Source organism: Solanum dulcamara, chromosome 6 (assembly GCF_947179165.1).
Source record: "Solanum dulcamara chromosome 6, daSolDulc1.2, whole genome shotgun sequence".
Lineage (NCBI taxonomy): Eukaryota > Viridiplantae > Streptophyta > Magnoliopsida > Solanales > Solanaceae > Solanum > Solanum dulcamara.
This window is the reverse complement of record NC_077242.1, coordinates 572969-586935: the sequence shown is the minus strand read 5'-3', so window position 1 is coordinate 586935 and position 13967 is coordinate 572969. Positions and strand designations below refer to the sequence as shown.

Below are 13967 nucleotides of genomic sequence, written 5' to 3'. Positions count from 1 at the left end.
CGATCCGACTCGAGAGTAAGGTCCCAGCCTAACTTTGAGTCGGGGCTTTGATCTTGTTTCGAGATCAGGATCAGAATTAGATCTCAAGTCATGGTTGAAGTTCGATTGACGATTAAGTTCTGAGTTGAGGCTGTTGTCAGAGTAGAGGATCAAGTCCCAAGTCATGGTCAAGGTCGGTGTTGGAATAGGAGTTTTGCTTTGTTTTTCACAAGGATGGGGTCAAGGTTCGTTTTATAGGTTGGGGTCCAAGTCGGTGTCATAGTATTTATCTAGATTATCTCTAAATACTTTTGAAGTATATTTTCTTCTTACTAAATTAAACACCAAAAAATAAGAAAGAAAAATAAATTTTTTTTCAGAAAAATATATTCTTTTGTACCAAAGAATGAATACTATTCACTTTTTCTTAAAATATTATTTCACTTTATTTTTAAAATAGCGTCTGGCTGTCTGCCAATAAATTTACCTGTTTGGTAATATTTCCGTAAAACTTTAATTTCCCCTCACCGAATGAGAGGGGAAAACGAAGGAAAAGCCAAATGACGACAGCTCTTTTAAGGGAACTGAGGAAGCTGAACGTGATCGCAATTAATCGGAAGAAACTGGACGCCTGCAAGTTAAAGCTCCAATTGATCCCAAGTAGCTCTTGTTAGCTCTTTCCAGCAATTTACTAACAGAAATCAGGGTTTAAGAAAGGACCGAAACATCCTATTTTTTCTGGTAATTCAGATTACTATTTCATTTGTAAACTTGACCTTCTTTGAATGAATGCATGCTCGCTGAATTTTTTTGTAGGAAGCTATTAATTTGCGATTTTGGTGTATCTGTGGAGAAATTCTGCTAATGTGTTGTTGTGAGGTTATGTGTAATCTGACTTGTAAGGTGTTATTTCCAATTTAAGGCGGGTCCGTTAGCTAAAATTAGCTATGCCAGAATTCACACAAACAAAAAAAAATTGGGGGAATTTGAGATATAGCTGTCAGTACTAGTAGTTGCAGTACTGCTTCGATTTCTGTTACTACTCATTGTTTCTTGTACTTCGATTATTGCATTATTCTTCTGTTGTAGTTATTGTTCAGAATATTTGTTATGCTTTCACTTTCGTTTATTCCTTTTCTGGACTGTTTTCCCTTGAGCGGATGGTCTATTAGAATTCGAAAACAACCTCTCTACCTCCGAAGTAGGAGTAAGGTCTGCAGACACTTTATCCTCATCAAGTCTCATTTTATGGGACTAGACTGGGTATGTTGTTATTGTTGTTGAGATATAGCGGCAGAGGTGGGGTACTGGAGCAGGATGGGGAGTTAAAAGTAAATTTGTGTTCTGTTTGGTAAGTTAGTTTATTCAGCCTCTAGTCACCAGAGTTTGAATTTTGGTATTTATTTAGCAATTTTGCCGCGAAAAAACTACTTTTAGTATCTTTCTTTATGTCTCTTTTTACCCTTTGTGATAACAGTGGTGTGTGGGCCAGCTTCCACTTACCTTGGCTAATTCCACGGTTTACTTGCTACCCTCCATTAGCATAGGTTGTGAGATGTAGTTGTTTCTCATTTGACACAGTTAAAAATCCTTTAATTAAGTTGCCAGATAAAGGAAATATGTTTGTCTAGGATGTTTATATCTTTACCAGACCATTTAAAATGGTATAACTTAGTAGAGTAATGTACTATTGAGGAAACCGATGGGCTATGAGCCTGTGACTGTAGGATTTCATCGATTGTTTTCTGTTAAAGTGTCATACAGAGAATTGGACTAACTTCAAGAGATGCTGAAGAAAATATTTAGATTCGTTGCAGTTCATAATTGTTGGGTGTAGTTGCCAGAACAAGTTTGTCAATCAAGGACATGTATGTTACTATTTCTCTCACTCTAGAATTGGAAACTAGACATTTTGATTCTTGGAGTGAGGCCACTAATCACTTCACAGATATGATTAGCATGTCACTGACACAGATAGTACAAGGGATGAGAGATATAAAGAAAACGAACTCCGTCATGAGCATCACATAGGAGAAAACTAATATTGCCAGAGAAACCCTTGATTTTAGTTACTTGACAAGTTAACAACATAATGAAATGTGTTAGGATGTCTCGGCTACAAAGAGGATGAGTCCAACTTTTTTAACCGACCACTTGGATTAGATATCTGTTGTTTTGTCGTCAGTGAGAGTTTTAGGTGTCTAGACGCATTTGATTTTCTGTCTCTCAATGAGTTTTAAGAGAGAATGATCAAGTTCCATGCTTGTATTTTACTGGCCAGAGCTTTCTAAATATTCAATTCAATAGTAACATATGCCTTCTTTTTATCTGAGCTAGCCATATAGGTTAAGTGGATTCTCTCAGCAACTGCAACCCAAAGATTTATAGTTATTGAAACATAACTCTATTCATCAGTGACTATAAACTCATGTCAGATTACTCCAATTGATTGTTAACCCGGCTGCGATGGACTTATCCTAGAAAGTTCTTTACTTGGTGCTATTGCATGTGGCATGCGTTAAGGTTCTAGGCGCATCATAGTATAAGAACTAATAATTGACACTCAAGGTACTGTTTGCGTGAGAAAAACATGAGAAAACTGACTTTGTTAGTGTTTTGGTTCTCGATGACAAGTCTCTTTGGCTAATGAAAAGCATTAACATATCATATATGATTTACTAAATTAAAGGACTTTTTTTAAGCAGCCCCAATTTCTTGCAGGACTTCTTGAGGCACTTGAGTCTTCCTGGATGACTAACACAGGAACAACCCAGCCCTTGTTGGATCAACTGCATCAAACCCATCATACGGTTGATCTTGGGAGAAAAAGACTTCGCCGATCTAAAAGTACTCCTGTGGGAGTAATTGCTCCGGTGGAAATCAATGAAATAAGGAACGTCCAATCACTTCTACGTTCCAAATCGATTTTGGACAAACTTCACCCTAGTATTAGGAAAGTTATTGTTTACTTGGTTATATACTTGGGTATTGGTACCATTTGCTTTTATTTTGTTAGAAACAAGATCAAGGGAAAGAAAATAGATGGTGTACTTGATTCCCTTTACTTTTGTGTTGTGACAATGACCACGGTCGGCTATGGTGATATGGTCCCTAACAGTGCAACTACTAAACTGCTTGCCTGTGTCTGTGTGTTCTCTGGTATGGCACTTGTTGGACTGGTTCTAAGCAAAGCAGCAGATTACTTAGTGGAGAAGCAAGAAACACTATTAGTTAAAGCACTGCATATGGGTTGTAGAGTTGGTCCGAGTGAAATTTTAGAGGAGATTGAAATAAACAAAGTAAGGTACAAGTGTTTCATGGTAGCGTCCTTCCTTATAGTGCTCATAGTCGTTGGGACAGTCGTCTTGGCTAGAGCTGAAAAGTTTGATACTGTAGATGCCTTTTATTGCGTCTGTGTTACCATCACAACATTAGGATATGGAGATAAAAGCTTTTCAACCAAAGCAGGGCGCATTTTTGCTATATTTTGGATTTTGACAAGCACTCTTTGTTTGGGTCGATTCTTCCTTTATGTTGCTGAATGGAACACGGAAAAGAGACAGAAGGAGATTGTGAAATGGGTTCTTTCAAGGAGGATGACAAATGTGGATTTGGAGGAAGCTGATCTTGATGACGATGGGGTTGTAGGGTAAGTTCATTTAACTTTAAAGTATGTACCTATAATCAGCTTGCGAAGACCCTTCTTGATCCACTTAATTAGAGTAGTTACTCTAATTTGTACTCTCACCTTGTACACTTCGGTGTTGTAAACTGCACTCTTGTCTGTTGACACAGGTTAAATTCACAGAATCACTTAAATATTGACTCCTTATTGTCCTTGTCAGTGTCATACACAACTGTCCTTTGGTTAAATTTCACACTGTCCTAGCTTTTGATCCTAGCATTTATTATTCTTTTTCTCATTGTAATCTTAAAGCATATTACAAACTCAAATAATTCTGGTCTCCATTTGTTTGTCAATTGCAAAGGACTGCTGAATTTGTTATCTATAAACTTAAGGAGATGGGGAAGATCAACCAACAAGACGTCGCAGCTGTATTGAAGGAATTTGAAAGACTTGATGTTGATCAGTCTGGAACTTTGTCAACTGCAGATCTGACACTCGCCCAATCATCTTAAACCGGGAGGTGATTGCTCTAAAACCTATATTAGTGTATTAAGCAACCTTTTTCACCTATGACTATTAGTCCTTTGAAACTTCTAGTGTATTAGTTGCATGTTAGAAAACGTTCATATTTCTAGAGTTTTTGACACAAGTCATGCAGTAAATCCCACTCAGTTTAGTACTAGGTGAAATTCACGCTTCCCACAATCTCCTTGTAGTCTTCTCAACACCCTATGTAAACATGTAAATTCCTTGTACTTTTGTTTGTAAAAAGTTTTGCAAACTTTTTCCCCTGTCAGGAATGTGATAGGTATCTGAGTTCTACTGTACAATTATTGATGCGGGATTTTCCAACTCGAGATGTAATCTTCCCTGTTTCTTTTAACCATCTAGCCGTTCAAAACCAACTTCTCTAATCTAGATTCGCGTCTTTTGGGGCCCATTTAAGAGGGTAACTCTCTCTACTAGGAATTTTTACATTCTTTAGTGTTTGAATCCAAGATTTCTGGGTGATGAATATCTAGTCTATTGCAATGTCTTTGGGTTAAGCATTTGTTTGCCCGTCCACTTTAAACACTCAAAATTGACCATTTCCTGTGTGAAATGATAGGGATTGGTTGGGTCACTTAGAAAATCCCAAACAAAACAATCTACCCAACTCCATATTCCTCATTTTGTTAACCATTAAAACTAACTCGACTAAGAATCTATTTGTTAACCATTAAAACTAACTCGACTAATCTAGATTCTTGTTGGGGCCATTTAAGGGAGATACTCTCTCTACTAGAAATTTTCCCATTCTTAGTGTTTGAATTTTTCTTTTTTCTTTTATATACCCCTCCCTAGGAGTTCCCAATTTTTCTCTCCCTTGGTGACTTGAAGCCTTGAACCCAAGGTTGCAGGTAGAGGGTCCAATCGAGCAACCTCTTGTTACTTAGGGGTCATTTGATATGATGTATAAGAATAGTATTGAATATGGTGCATTAGTAATGTCAGTGTTAGTTTCTAAAATTATTTCTTATACAGTATTTGGTTTGGCATATTAAAAATAATGTGCATTGCTTAATTTCTAAAAACAGTTATTTATTTATAAAAATATCCTCCACAAATATAGTTGAAAGGATGTGGAAAAAGTTTTGACGGGCAATTGTGTCTTTAACCATGCTAATATATGCCTAAAAACTCCTTGCATTGCTAAATATCATGGTTTCCATATATAAGTTATACATAGCATAATACCAAACAGAGTGTATAACTAATTCTTGCATTAGTTATACAAGATTGGAAGTGTACCAAACAAGATACAAGTAATATACAAAGTAAATGCATGCATCATTCTTTCTAATACACTCTACCAAACGACTCCTTTGTGTTTGAATTTAGGGGTCGTTTGGTTGGGAACAACTTATTTCAGGATAAGTTATCTCATCATGTATATGGAATAAATTATCCTATTACTAAGGTATAAATGGTGAGATAAATTATTTAAGGATTACCTAATACCTCCAATCAAGCGCATGATAAAATAATTCTGCATTTTATCTTGAAATTATTATATCTTATACCTCATATCAAATGACTAATTAAAACCTCTAATTAATGGTTGATGGATACTTATCCTACCATAATCTCATTGGGTTAAGTATTCAATTGTCCATCCACTCCAAGCACTCATAATAGACCATTTTTCGTGTGAAATGATAGGAATTGGTTTGACTACTCGTGAAATCCCATTATTCGTTTCACTCAAATTTTCAATCAATTTTCACTATATTGTGATAGAGAATTTTAGGGAGGCCGAAAGTGTATCATTGTGGACCCTAGTCCGACAAGCATAGGTTGAAAGATTATGATGGCAAACAGAAATTTTAAGCAAGGGTTAATTTATGGACCGATCGTGCTCAGGCTTTAAAGTCCATATCCTAATAAGTGTGATTGTGGCCCCAAATCCATTTTAAATGGAATTCGGGTGGTTAGAATTATGCAGGTATTAGTGATACATATAGTCATTTGGTAGTCGAATAAGAAATAAGTTATTTATGTATTAATTTTCGTATAACATTTATGACGTTTGATTGGTAGATAGAAAATAAGTTAATGTATACAATTAATATGACATTTGATTGACAATTTAGACATCCGCATAACTAATTCCTATTTTAGTTACGAGGATATCTATGTATTATCTTATACAAAGATTAGTAATGCAGAATTTAGTTATTTATGTATTACTTAGCATAAAATAATATATAGATTTCATCATAATTTATGCATGTATTAGTTATGTAGGTTTCTAAATTGTAAACAAAAACACCATATTAATTTTATACATGAATAACTTACCTGCTAGGCATCTACTAAATATGGTATTTACACAGTATTTGATACTTACCAAACTCATTTTCAAATCAACTACCAAACTTCTTAGTATGGAAGTGCACATATGGTCGATTTTGGAGTTACCATTCAAGTTATGCCTTAACTTCATAAATTTTTTTTATAGGTTTATCTATTTTAAACAACTTCTGAATTGTTTAGTTTCAGATAAAATGTCTGAAGTTTCATATGGCTATATTTTTAGTATTTTTATTAGAAATCTATGCATATATGATCAAAGTTCTATTATTTTTGTCTAAATTTCATATAAAAATATCAAAACATAATGATTAATGAAGTGAGTTGAAAATCATGAGGAGGTCTTAGATTCATATTTCAAAGACAAAAACATTAGGCGGTGAAAAAATATATATTTAAATTTGTTCAGAAAGGATAGACGTGCAAAAATATATATATATAAATAATATACCCGTGAATTTTTTTTTTCCTTGAAAACTTAGCAAAGGACGAGTGATATAGTACCGTTAGGTGCCTAGTATCAAGACGAATTAGGTGAACCCACTAATTTTGTCTTCGAGAGGACCAAACGTAATGGTCGGTGGTCAGTAATTTACTCTAGGAATCTAAACATATATTGTTGTTTTCCCCTAAAATTATTGTTAGTTACATAGGATCAATAAAAAGGTAGATATGGTATTTTAAAAAAAAGGTGTTTACTAAAATATAGAATTATAAAAAAAAAATTGATCGAAAAAAAAAAAGTGTATCACATAAATTGAGATAGAGGAAGTGACAGATAATAGTACAAAAAGGAGGGTTTACCAATGTTTGTGTAGGAAGTGAGCAACTTAATAATAATGTTGATATTGTATTCTATTTAGCTGGTGAAGTAAAAACAGAATTTTGTTCCCAGATTACTACAATATTAAGATATTTAAAAGTTGAAGTTGATCAATACATGACGGCATAATACATAAATATGTATTTTAATTTAGTGTTATTTCACATTTATGCTAATGGGTACAAGTAGACATTTAAACTTATATAAAATTGAACAAGTAAATATATGAATCCTTTGTGGCATAATACACATAGGACGTAAATTGTCATGTAAAATGCCACGTAAAACGTGTATGTTTATTTATTCAACTTTATACAAATTTAAGTGTCTAATTGTTCACACCCAAAAATGAAGGATATAAATATGAAATGAGTCTTAAGTTAAAAGGCATATTTATGTATTATGCCTCAATATATTGAATATTCTATTCAGACTCTATTCGTGAGATTATATCAAGTACATTAATAATGTTATTGTTATTGATCCATACCTCCCTCCGTCTCATTTTTCTTGATTTTGTGGAAGTAGGGGCCGGGTAACGTGCTCAGCCAATCGAATAACTTTGATCTAAATTTTATATTTACTCTACAAAATTCATTGAATATAAGCATATAACCAATTTAGAATCTAATAAGATAAAAAAAAATTAAAATTAAAATTCATCAATTTCACATTTTGACTTCACCTCCCCCAAAGCAAAAAAAGGTAGCAAAATGATAAAATGTTCGTCAATAATCAAAAGAAAGGATCCCAAAAGGTAAGGTGCAGGCCAATAATGCAAGTTAACATTATTCTGAAAATGTACATAATTAAAAAAAGAAAAAAAACAGATAGAAAGGGAAAAAAGAGTATCTAATAACAAAAAGAAGCAGAAATAACCATTAAATTCCTTTCACTTCACTCTACTTTACTACTTTCACCTTCTTCTCCACCTCCTTCGTGTTCATCTACTTCATGTAGATGCGGTTGTAATTGTTCGGTTTCACCCGCTACGAAATCCAAAATACCTTCACCGGTTTTCTCACCGGAAAACTCAGATACCGGCGGAGAAATCCATCCAAAGAGAACGACAGCGACTAGGAAGAGAGCAGTAGAGAGTAAAAGAGGCCAAAAGTACTTAACAACATCGAGAAATCGAGGTGCAAGGTAAATGAGAGCGAAGATGAAAATCGTAAAAGTTGATGCAATTAAGATGTGGAATTTGAATTTGAGAAGCAATTTTTGGATTTCCATGGTGGAAGAGCACGAAATAATGATGGAAGTTGTATTTTATTCCTTTTTGTAGAGAAAAAAATGATAGATAAAAGTGGGGAATGGAGTGGTTTATGTTCTCTCTGCAAAGATTCTCTGCTGTAAAAAGTTTTTTTTTTCAAAGGACTCTGTACTATTGGGACGAAATTCGAAATAATTATACAGAGTTATTTTTTGTTCTCATAAAAAAAATATTCCCCAACAACCCATTCTGGATTATAACTTATTTTTCTTTAGCATGATACATTAATATGTCTGGTGACATTTATGTTTTTCATTTTTAAGTGTACACAGGAACACTTAAATTTATCTAAAATCACATGCATCCAATGTGATATATTATAGGACACCATATAAAACACAAATTGTCAAATAGAACGTCAAGTAGAATATGTATGTTTTACTTGTTCAACTCTATACATGTTTAAGTATCTGCTTGTACACATTTAATATTATAAGACATAAATGTTATTTGAAGCTAAGTTAAAAAGTATTTGTTAGTTTTAGCATTTTAATATCAATATTGAGTGATATTAATTTGCATAAGTGGCATATGTTATAATTCTCTCTTTAGTGCATAAAAATGTCTTTTATTATCATTTTTAGTTAGTGCAAGATTATTCATTTCATTATTTATTTTTAATCTAATTATCACTAATAAGTGATGCACTAAATCATAATGGTGCACTAAATGATAATGATGGCATTCCATTATTTTTTCATCTTTGAATGATTTCCTTTCCTATAAATAGAGAGGTCTTCTTTGTTTTGAAAAAAAACAAGATAAGATTAAGTGCATTAAGTTTGTTAAAAAAAGAAAAAAAAAAGAGTTCTTATAAGTTGAAGGGTGGTGTTCTTATTTGTGGAGCTTTAAATTCAACTCTAGTCTAGAGTTTGTTGAGTTACATTTTGTGATAAGGTTGTTGTATCCTGGAGGGGACAAGTCAAGAGGACTGCTGCTGGACCGGTGAAAAGATTTATTGCAGTGGGCTTGAATCTCTTTAAAGAGAGCGAGATATCCGCGCCTCAGCCAAAAAGTGAATTTATTTTCTTCATTTTATTTTTTAATTATAATTTGTAATCTTGTAATATCAACAACAATTTTAAGGAGATTCAATATGGCTACAATTGAAAAATCCGTGGATATCAAGATGAGAGATCTAAACAAGTCATTTTGGTTCAATGGTAATCATTTCAAGAGATGAAAGGGTAAAGTATTTTTCAATTTAAGTCTTCTCAATGTTTCATATGTGTTAACTTTGAAAACTCCTTATAAAGTTGATATCCTCTTCATGGATAATGATGAACTTATTTCTTATCAAAAGAAAATGGAAAAGTACAATAATGATTCCTACAAGTGTCGGTATTATATTCTTAATTGTCTATCTGATAATTTTTATGATTATTATGATAGAACTTACTCCAGTGCAAAGAAAGTATGGAAAGCATTGCAGAGTAAATATGATACTAAAGAAGATAGAGAGAAAAAATATGTTGCTAGTCGATTTTTTCGTTTTCAAATGGTGGATGACAAATTAGTGATAGACCAATCTCAAGATTTTATAATGATCGGTAGAGAGCTCAGGTCCGAGGAAGTCAAAATGGGAGACAATCTATTGTTTGTGGCATAATAGACAAACTTTCACCTTCATGGAAGGAGTTTCATAAAATTATGCGCCACAAACAAAAAGGAAACCTCTCTTGAGACTTTAATAATGAAAATCCACATGGAAGAGGAGCCAAGGGGCCAAGATGCACTTTTACAAAATAAAGAGAGCAATATCACAACGAAAGTAAATTTAGTTACTTCAAAAAATGTTACTTCTGAATATAACAAAAATACCTCTTTGAAGCATAAGAAGAAAAAGTTCAAGAAAAATAATGGTAGACTTTTCAAGAAAAATAATGGTGAAAATAGCCAAACACAAAATCAACAAGTTTATGACAAAGGACCGTGCTTTGTCTATGGCAAGAGTGGGCATATTGCTTGATTTTGCAGATATCGGAAACGTGATCCTATTCCTCAGGCAAACGTTACCGAAGAGTCTTTTGTGGCGATGATTACAGACATAAACATGATTGAGAATGTTGATGGATAGTGGGTTGATTCTGGTGCAAACCGTCATTTCTGTTATGACAAAGATTGGTTTTAAAATATACTCCTTTTGAAGAGCCCAAAACATCATGCTCGGTGATTCTCATACTACTCAAGTGCTTGGAACGGGAGATGTCAAATTGTATTTTACCTCTGAAAGGGTATTAACTTTGAAAGATGTATTTTATACTCCTTCCATGAGAAAAAACTTGATGTCTAATTTTTTTCTTAACAAAGCAGGTTTTAAGCAGATTGTTGAATCTAATCAATATGTAATTGTGAAAAAAAGGGTATTTTTATGAAAAAAGAGTATGCTTGTGATGGGATGTTTAAACTGAATGTTAAAATGAATAAAGTTTCTACTTCTGTTTACATGCTTTCTTCTACTAATTTTGGTCATGTTCGTTTGTGTCATATTAATAATCGTTATGTTGAAAATTGAAATTATGAGTAGTTTAGGATTAATCCCAGTGATTAAAAATAATTTTGAAAAATGTGAAGCTTGTAGTAAAGCCAAAATCACTAAAAGACATCATTTTCAAGTTGAAAGAAAAAATGATTTATTAGAATTAGTTCACACTAATATTTGTGAATTTGGAGAAATTTTAACTTGCGGAGGAAATAGATATTTTATCACTTTCATTGATGATTTTTCTAAGTTTACATATGTTTACTTGATGAAAAATAAAAGTGATGTTTTTAAAAATTTTAAATTTTCTCCATGATGTTGAAAATCAATTTGGAAAAAAATTAAAAAGAATTAAAAGTAATAGAATATTTATACAAATGTAAAATACTTTTTATGAAGAATAATTCTATATAAAGTGCTCAAATTCAAAAATAATTATAGTGAGTGAGAATATTTATCACTAGTCACAACTTTGATGGTATTAAGATATACTCTGTTAGTCTTAGAAAATAAGAACATAGACGTCATGTCAATACTATTTAGGTGATTTAAATGATGCATGGTCAAAATTTCTTATTACTAAACAATGTAAATAACTTTTACTTTAAAAAATAACTTTGTTACCTTAAAGCTGACTAGATGGTCACTTTGGACTCCAATCAACTCAGGGGTCTTTTTTTATATGATGTGCGAGTTATCATTTGTAATGATGTTTAAATTTGTCCAAAGTAATTTTGTAATTAAGTTACCATAAGTTCAACTATAGCTTAGTTTAGTTTTTGAGCAGATTTTATAATAATAAAAAATACAACAATTGTAAAAATTGAAGAATATGATACTACGCGAATAATATTTAAATTGAGAAGATGAAGAGAGGAAATTACCCCCTACCTCTTCTATTTAAAAGTATCAAAACACTCGAATACCTACTATTCTTTTATCATAATTCTTGATATTCATATCGTTTTATTTAGGATCATGTCCTTAGCATGCTGAAAATATACGTTGTCATGTTCAATCCTCCCCACACCATCTTCAAATTTTTTTCGATCTACCACTCCCTCTTTCTCTCCCGACACCTGTTATTTATAGAAGGTCTCTCACACTTCTTTATTGGTTCATTTACACACCTCATCTTGTCTTATCTGCCATGAAGAACATTCTCACATTTTCTCCTAATGTGTTCACACATTCTTGTAAACATCATTATTTTTGCTACTTTCATCTTTTGAAAACGTGCATTCTTGATTAACCAACACTATATCACATAGCGATCACATAAATTGTAAGCCAAGGGCAAGATGGTAACTTCATGGGTATTTGATTTATTTCAAACAGCAGCAAAATAAATAGACTTGTCCTTTCACTGATTTTGTCGGCCTATTTGAATGTCTTGTAGCACTTTTGAGCACTCATTATTTTATTTTTTTGATTTAATTTAATGTAATCAGATCTACCTGCACCTGATTGGTAATCTATTGCATAAAGTTATTCCTTATGGGAATAATCATATTTCAATCTCTTTTTTCATTTTTTTGGGTTAGTCACTCAAGGAAAAGTGATCCTATTTGTTCATATTAAATGTTATATATAGATTAACTTGACAACCAATCTTAGTAACCAATTTTAGTGCAAAGAGAATAATACATGAATCTTATTTTAAAGTTAAATAATTCAATCAACTTTAGTTGACATTTTATTCAACCCTTTTACATTGCAACTTTTCATCGTGTAATAAGTATTTGTGAATATTTAGAGAAAACACTCGTATTCGAGTTTTGGATATTGAAAATTTCTTAATAGAACATTATTCGGGAATAAATTTTATCCAGCACAAATTTATTAATCAGGCTTCACTATGAATATCAAACATTGGAAAAAAAAAAGTAGAGAAAACACTCAAATATCTATTCTATCATTGTCAAAGCCCATATTGTCAATGGGTTGGGCTCATCTACAAAATTTCTGGACCTTTGACTAGCATCACTTTATGCATCTTTATTTTAGTTTTTAGGGTATTTTACTTAATCCCGAAAAAACTCAATTACAATTTTTCTCAATTTTTTTGGTAATTATCCAAATTCTCTTTTTTCCCCCAGATTTTTGATACATACGAATGATGCTGATACATCGCAATTTGATACATGAGTCTTTTTCATGATACATCGCTAGTTGATACAAACCAAATATTGTAATATCAATAAAACTAATGAATCAGCTTATAACATCTAATATATCATGAACACAACAAAAATAGCAGTAAAACTTATGTTTTACTGCTACATTTTGTATTTGGTTTGTATCATGAAAAAAACTTATGTATCAAATCGCGATGTATCAGCATCATTCCTATATATCAGGAGAGGAATTTTTGAAATTTTTACAAATGGTAGAAAATAATTGAAAATATAGAAATATAGAGTGTGTAATTTGATAATTTTTTCTAATTTTTAACATATTTTAAAAATTTATACAAAAACAACCTCTAAATAATAAGTCGGAGTTTAATTTCTAGTGAAATACCAAAAGATTTACATTACCACAATTCATGGTTGATCACCGAGATCTTTGTTACTAATCCTAGCGGATCATAATTTAATGAATGACCTTATTACAACTCTTGTCAAATCACTAGGATTTTAGTACAAATTATATTATAACTTCTCCGAACAAATTATCTATAAATTCCAATGGATCACTAAGAGTTCAAATAATTATTTTGCTCAACTTCAACTTTAACTTTAAATGATTATGTTTCTTAACTTCAATCAAATATTGTTCAAAAGTCTACTTAGTATAGTACTTTTGTTGTGTGTGTGTGTGAATAAACTATTTTTAAATATTATTTTTTTAAAATATAAAATATTATTTACAATTAATTGAGCTACATTATTATAAAAATGACTTTGCCATCGTTCCTTCAAAGTAT

At 32.1% G+C, this 13967-nt stretch overlaps 2 protein-coding genes across 2 annotated transcripts; one reads left to right on the top strand and one right to left on the bottom strand.

Annotated features, from left to right (window-relative positions):
• Window positions 1-481: 481 nt before the first annotated feature.
• Window positions 482-4394, top strand: LOC129893072 (two-pore potassium channel 1-like). The gene is made up of 3 exons (XM_055968564.1): window positions 482-720; window positions 2701-3628; window positions 3969-4394. The coding sequence occupies exons 2-3, from the start codon at window positions 2730-2732 to the stop codon at window positions 4117-4119; spliced, it is 1050 nt and encodes a 349-aa protein (XP_055824539.1). The 5' UTR covers window positions 482-720; window positions 2701-2729; the 3' UTR covers window positions 4120-4394.
• A 3652-nt stretch (window positions 4395-8046) lies between these two features.
• LOC129892135 (uncharacterized) lies at window positions 8047-8733 on the bottom strand. The gene has a single exon (XM_055967687.1). It carries the CDS (start codon window positions 8514-8516, stop codon window positions 8181-8183), a length of 336 nt encoding a protein of 111 aa, XP_055823662.1. The 5' UTR covers window positions 8517-8733; the 3' UTR covers window positions 8047-8180.
• Between the last annotated feature and the right edge of the window lie 5234 nt (window positions 8734-13967).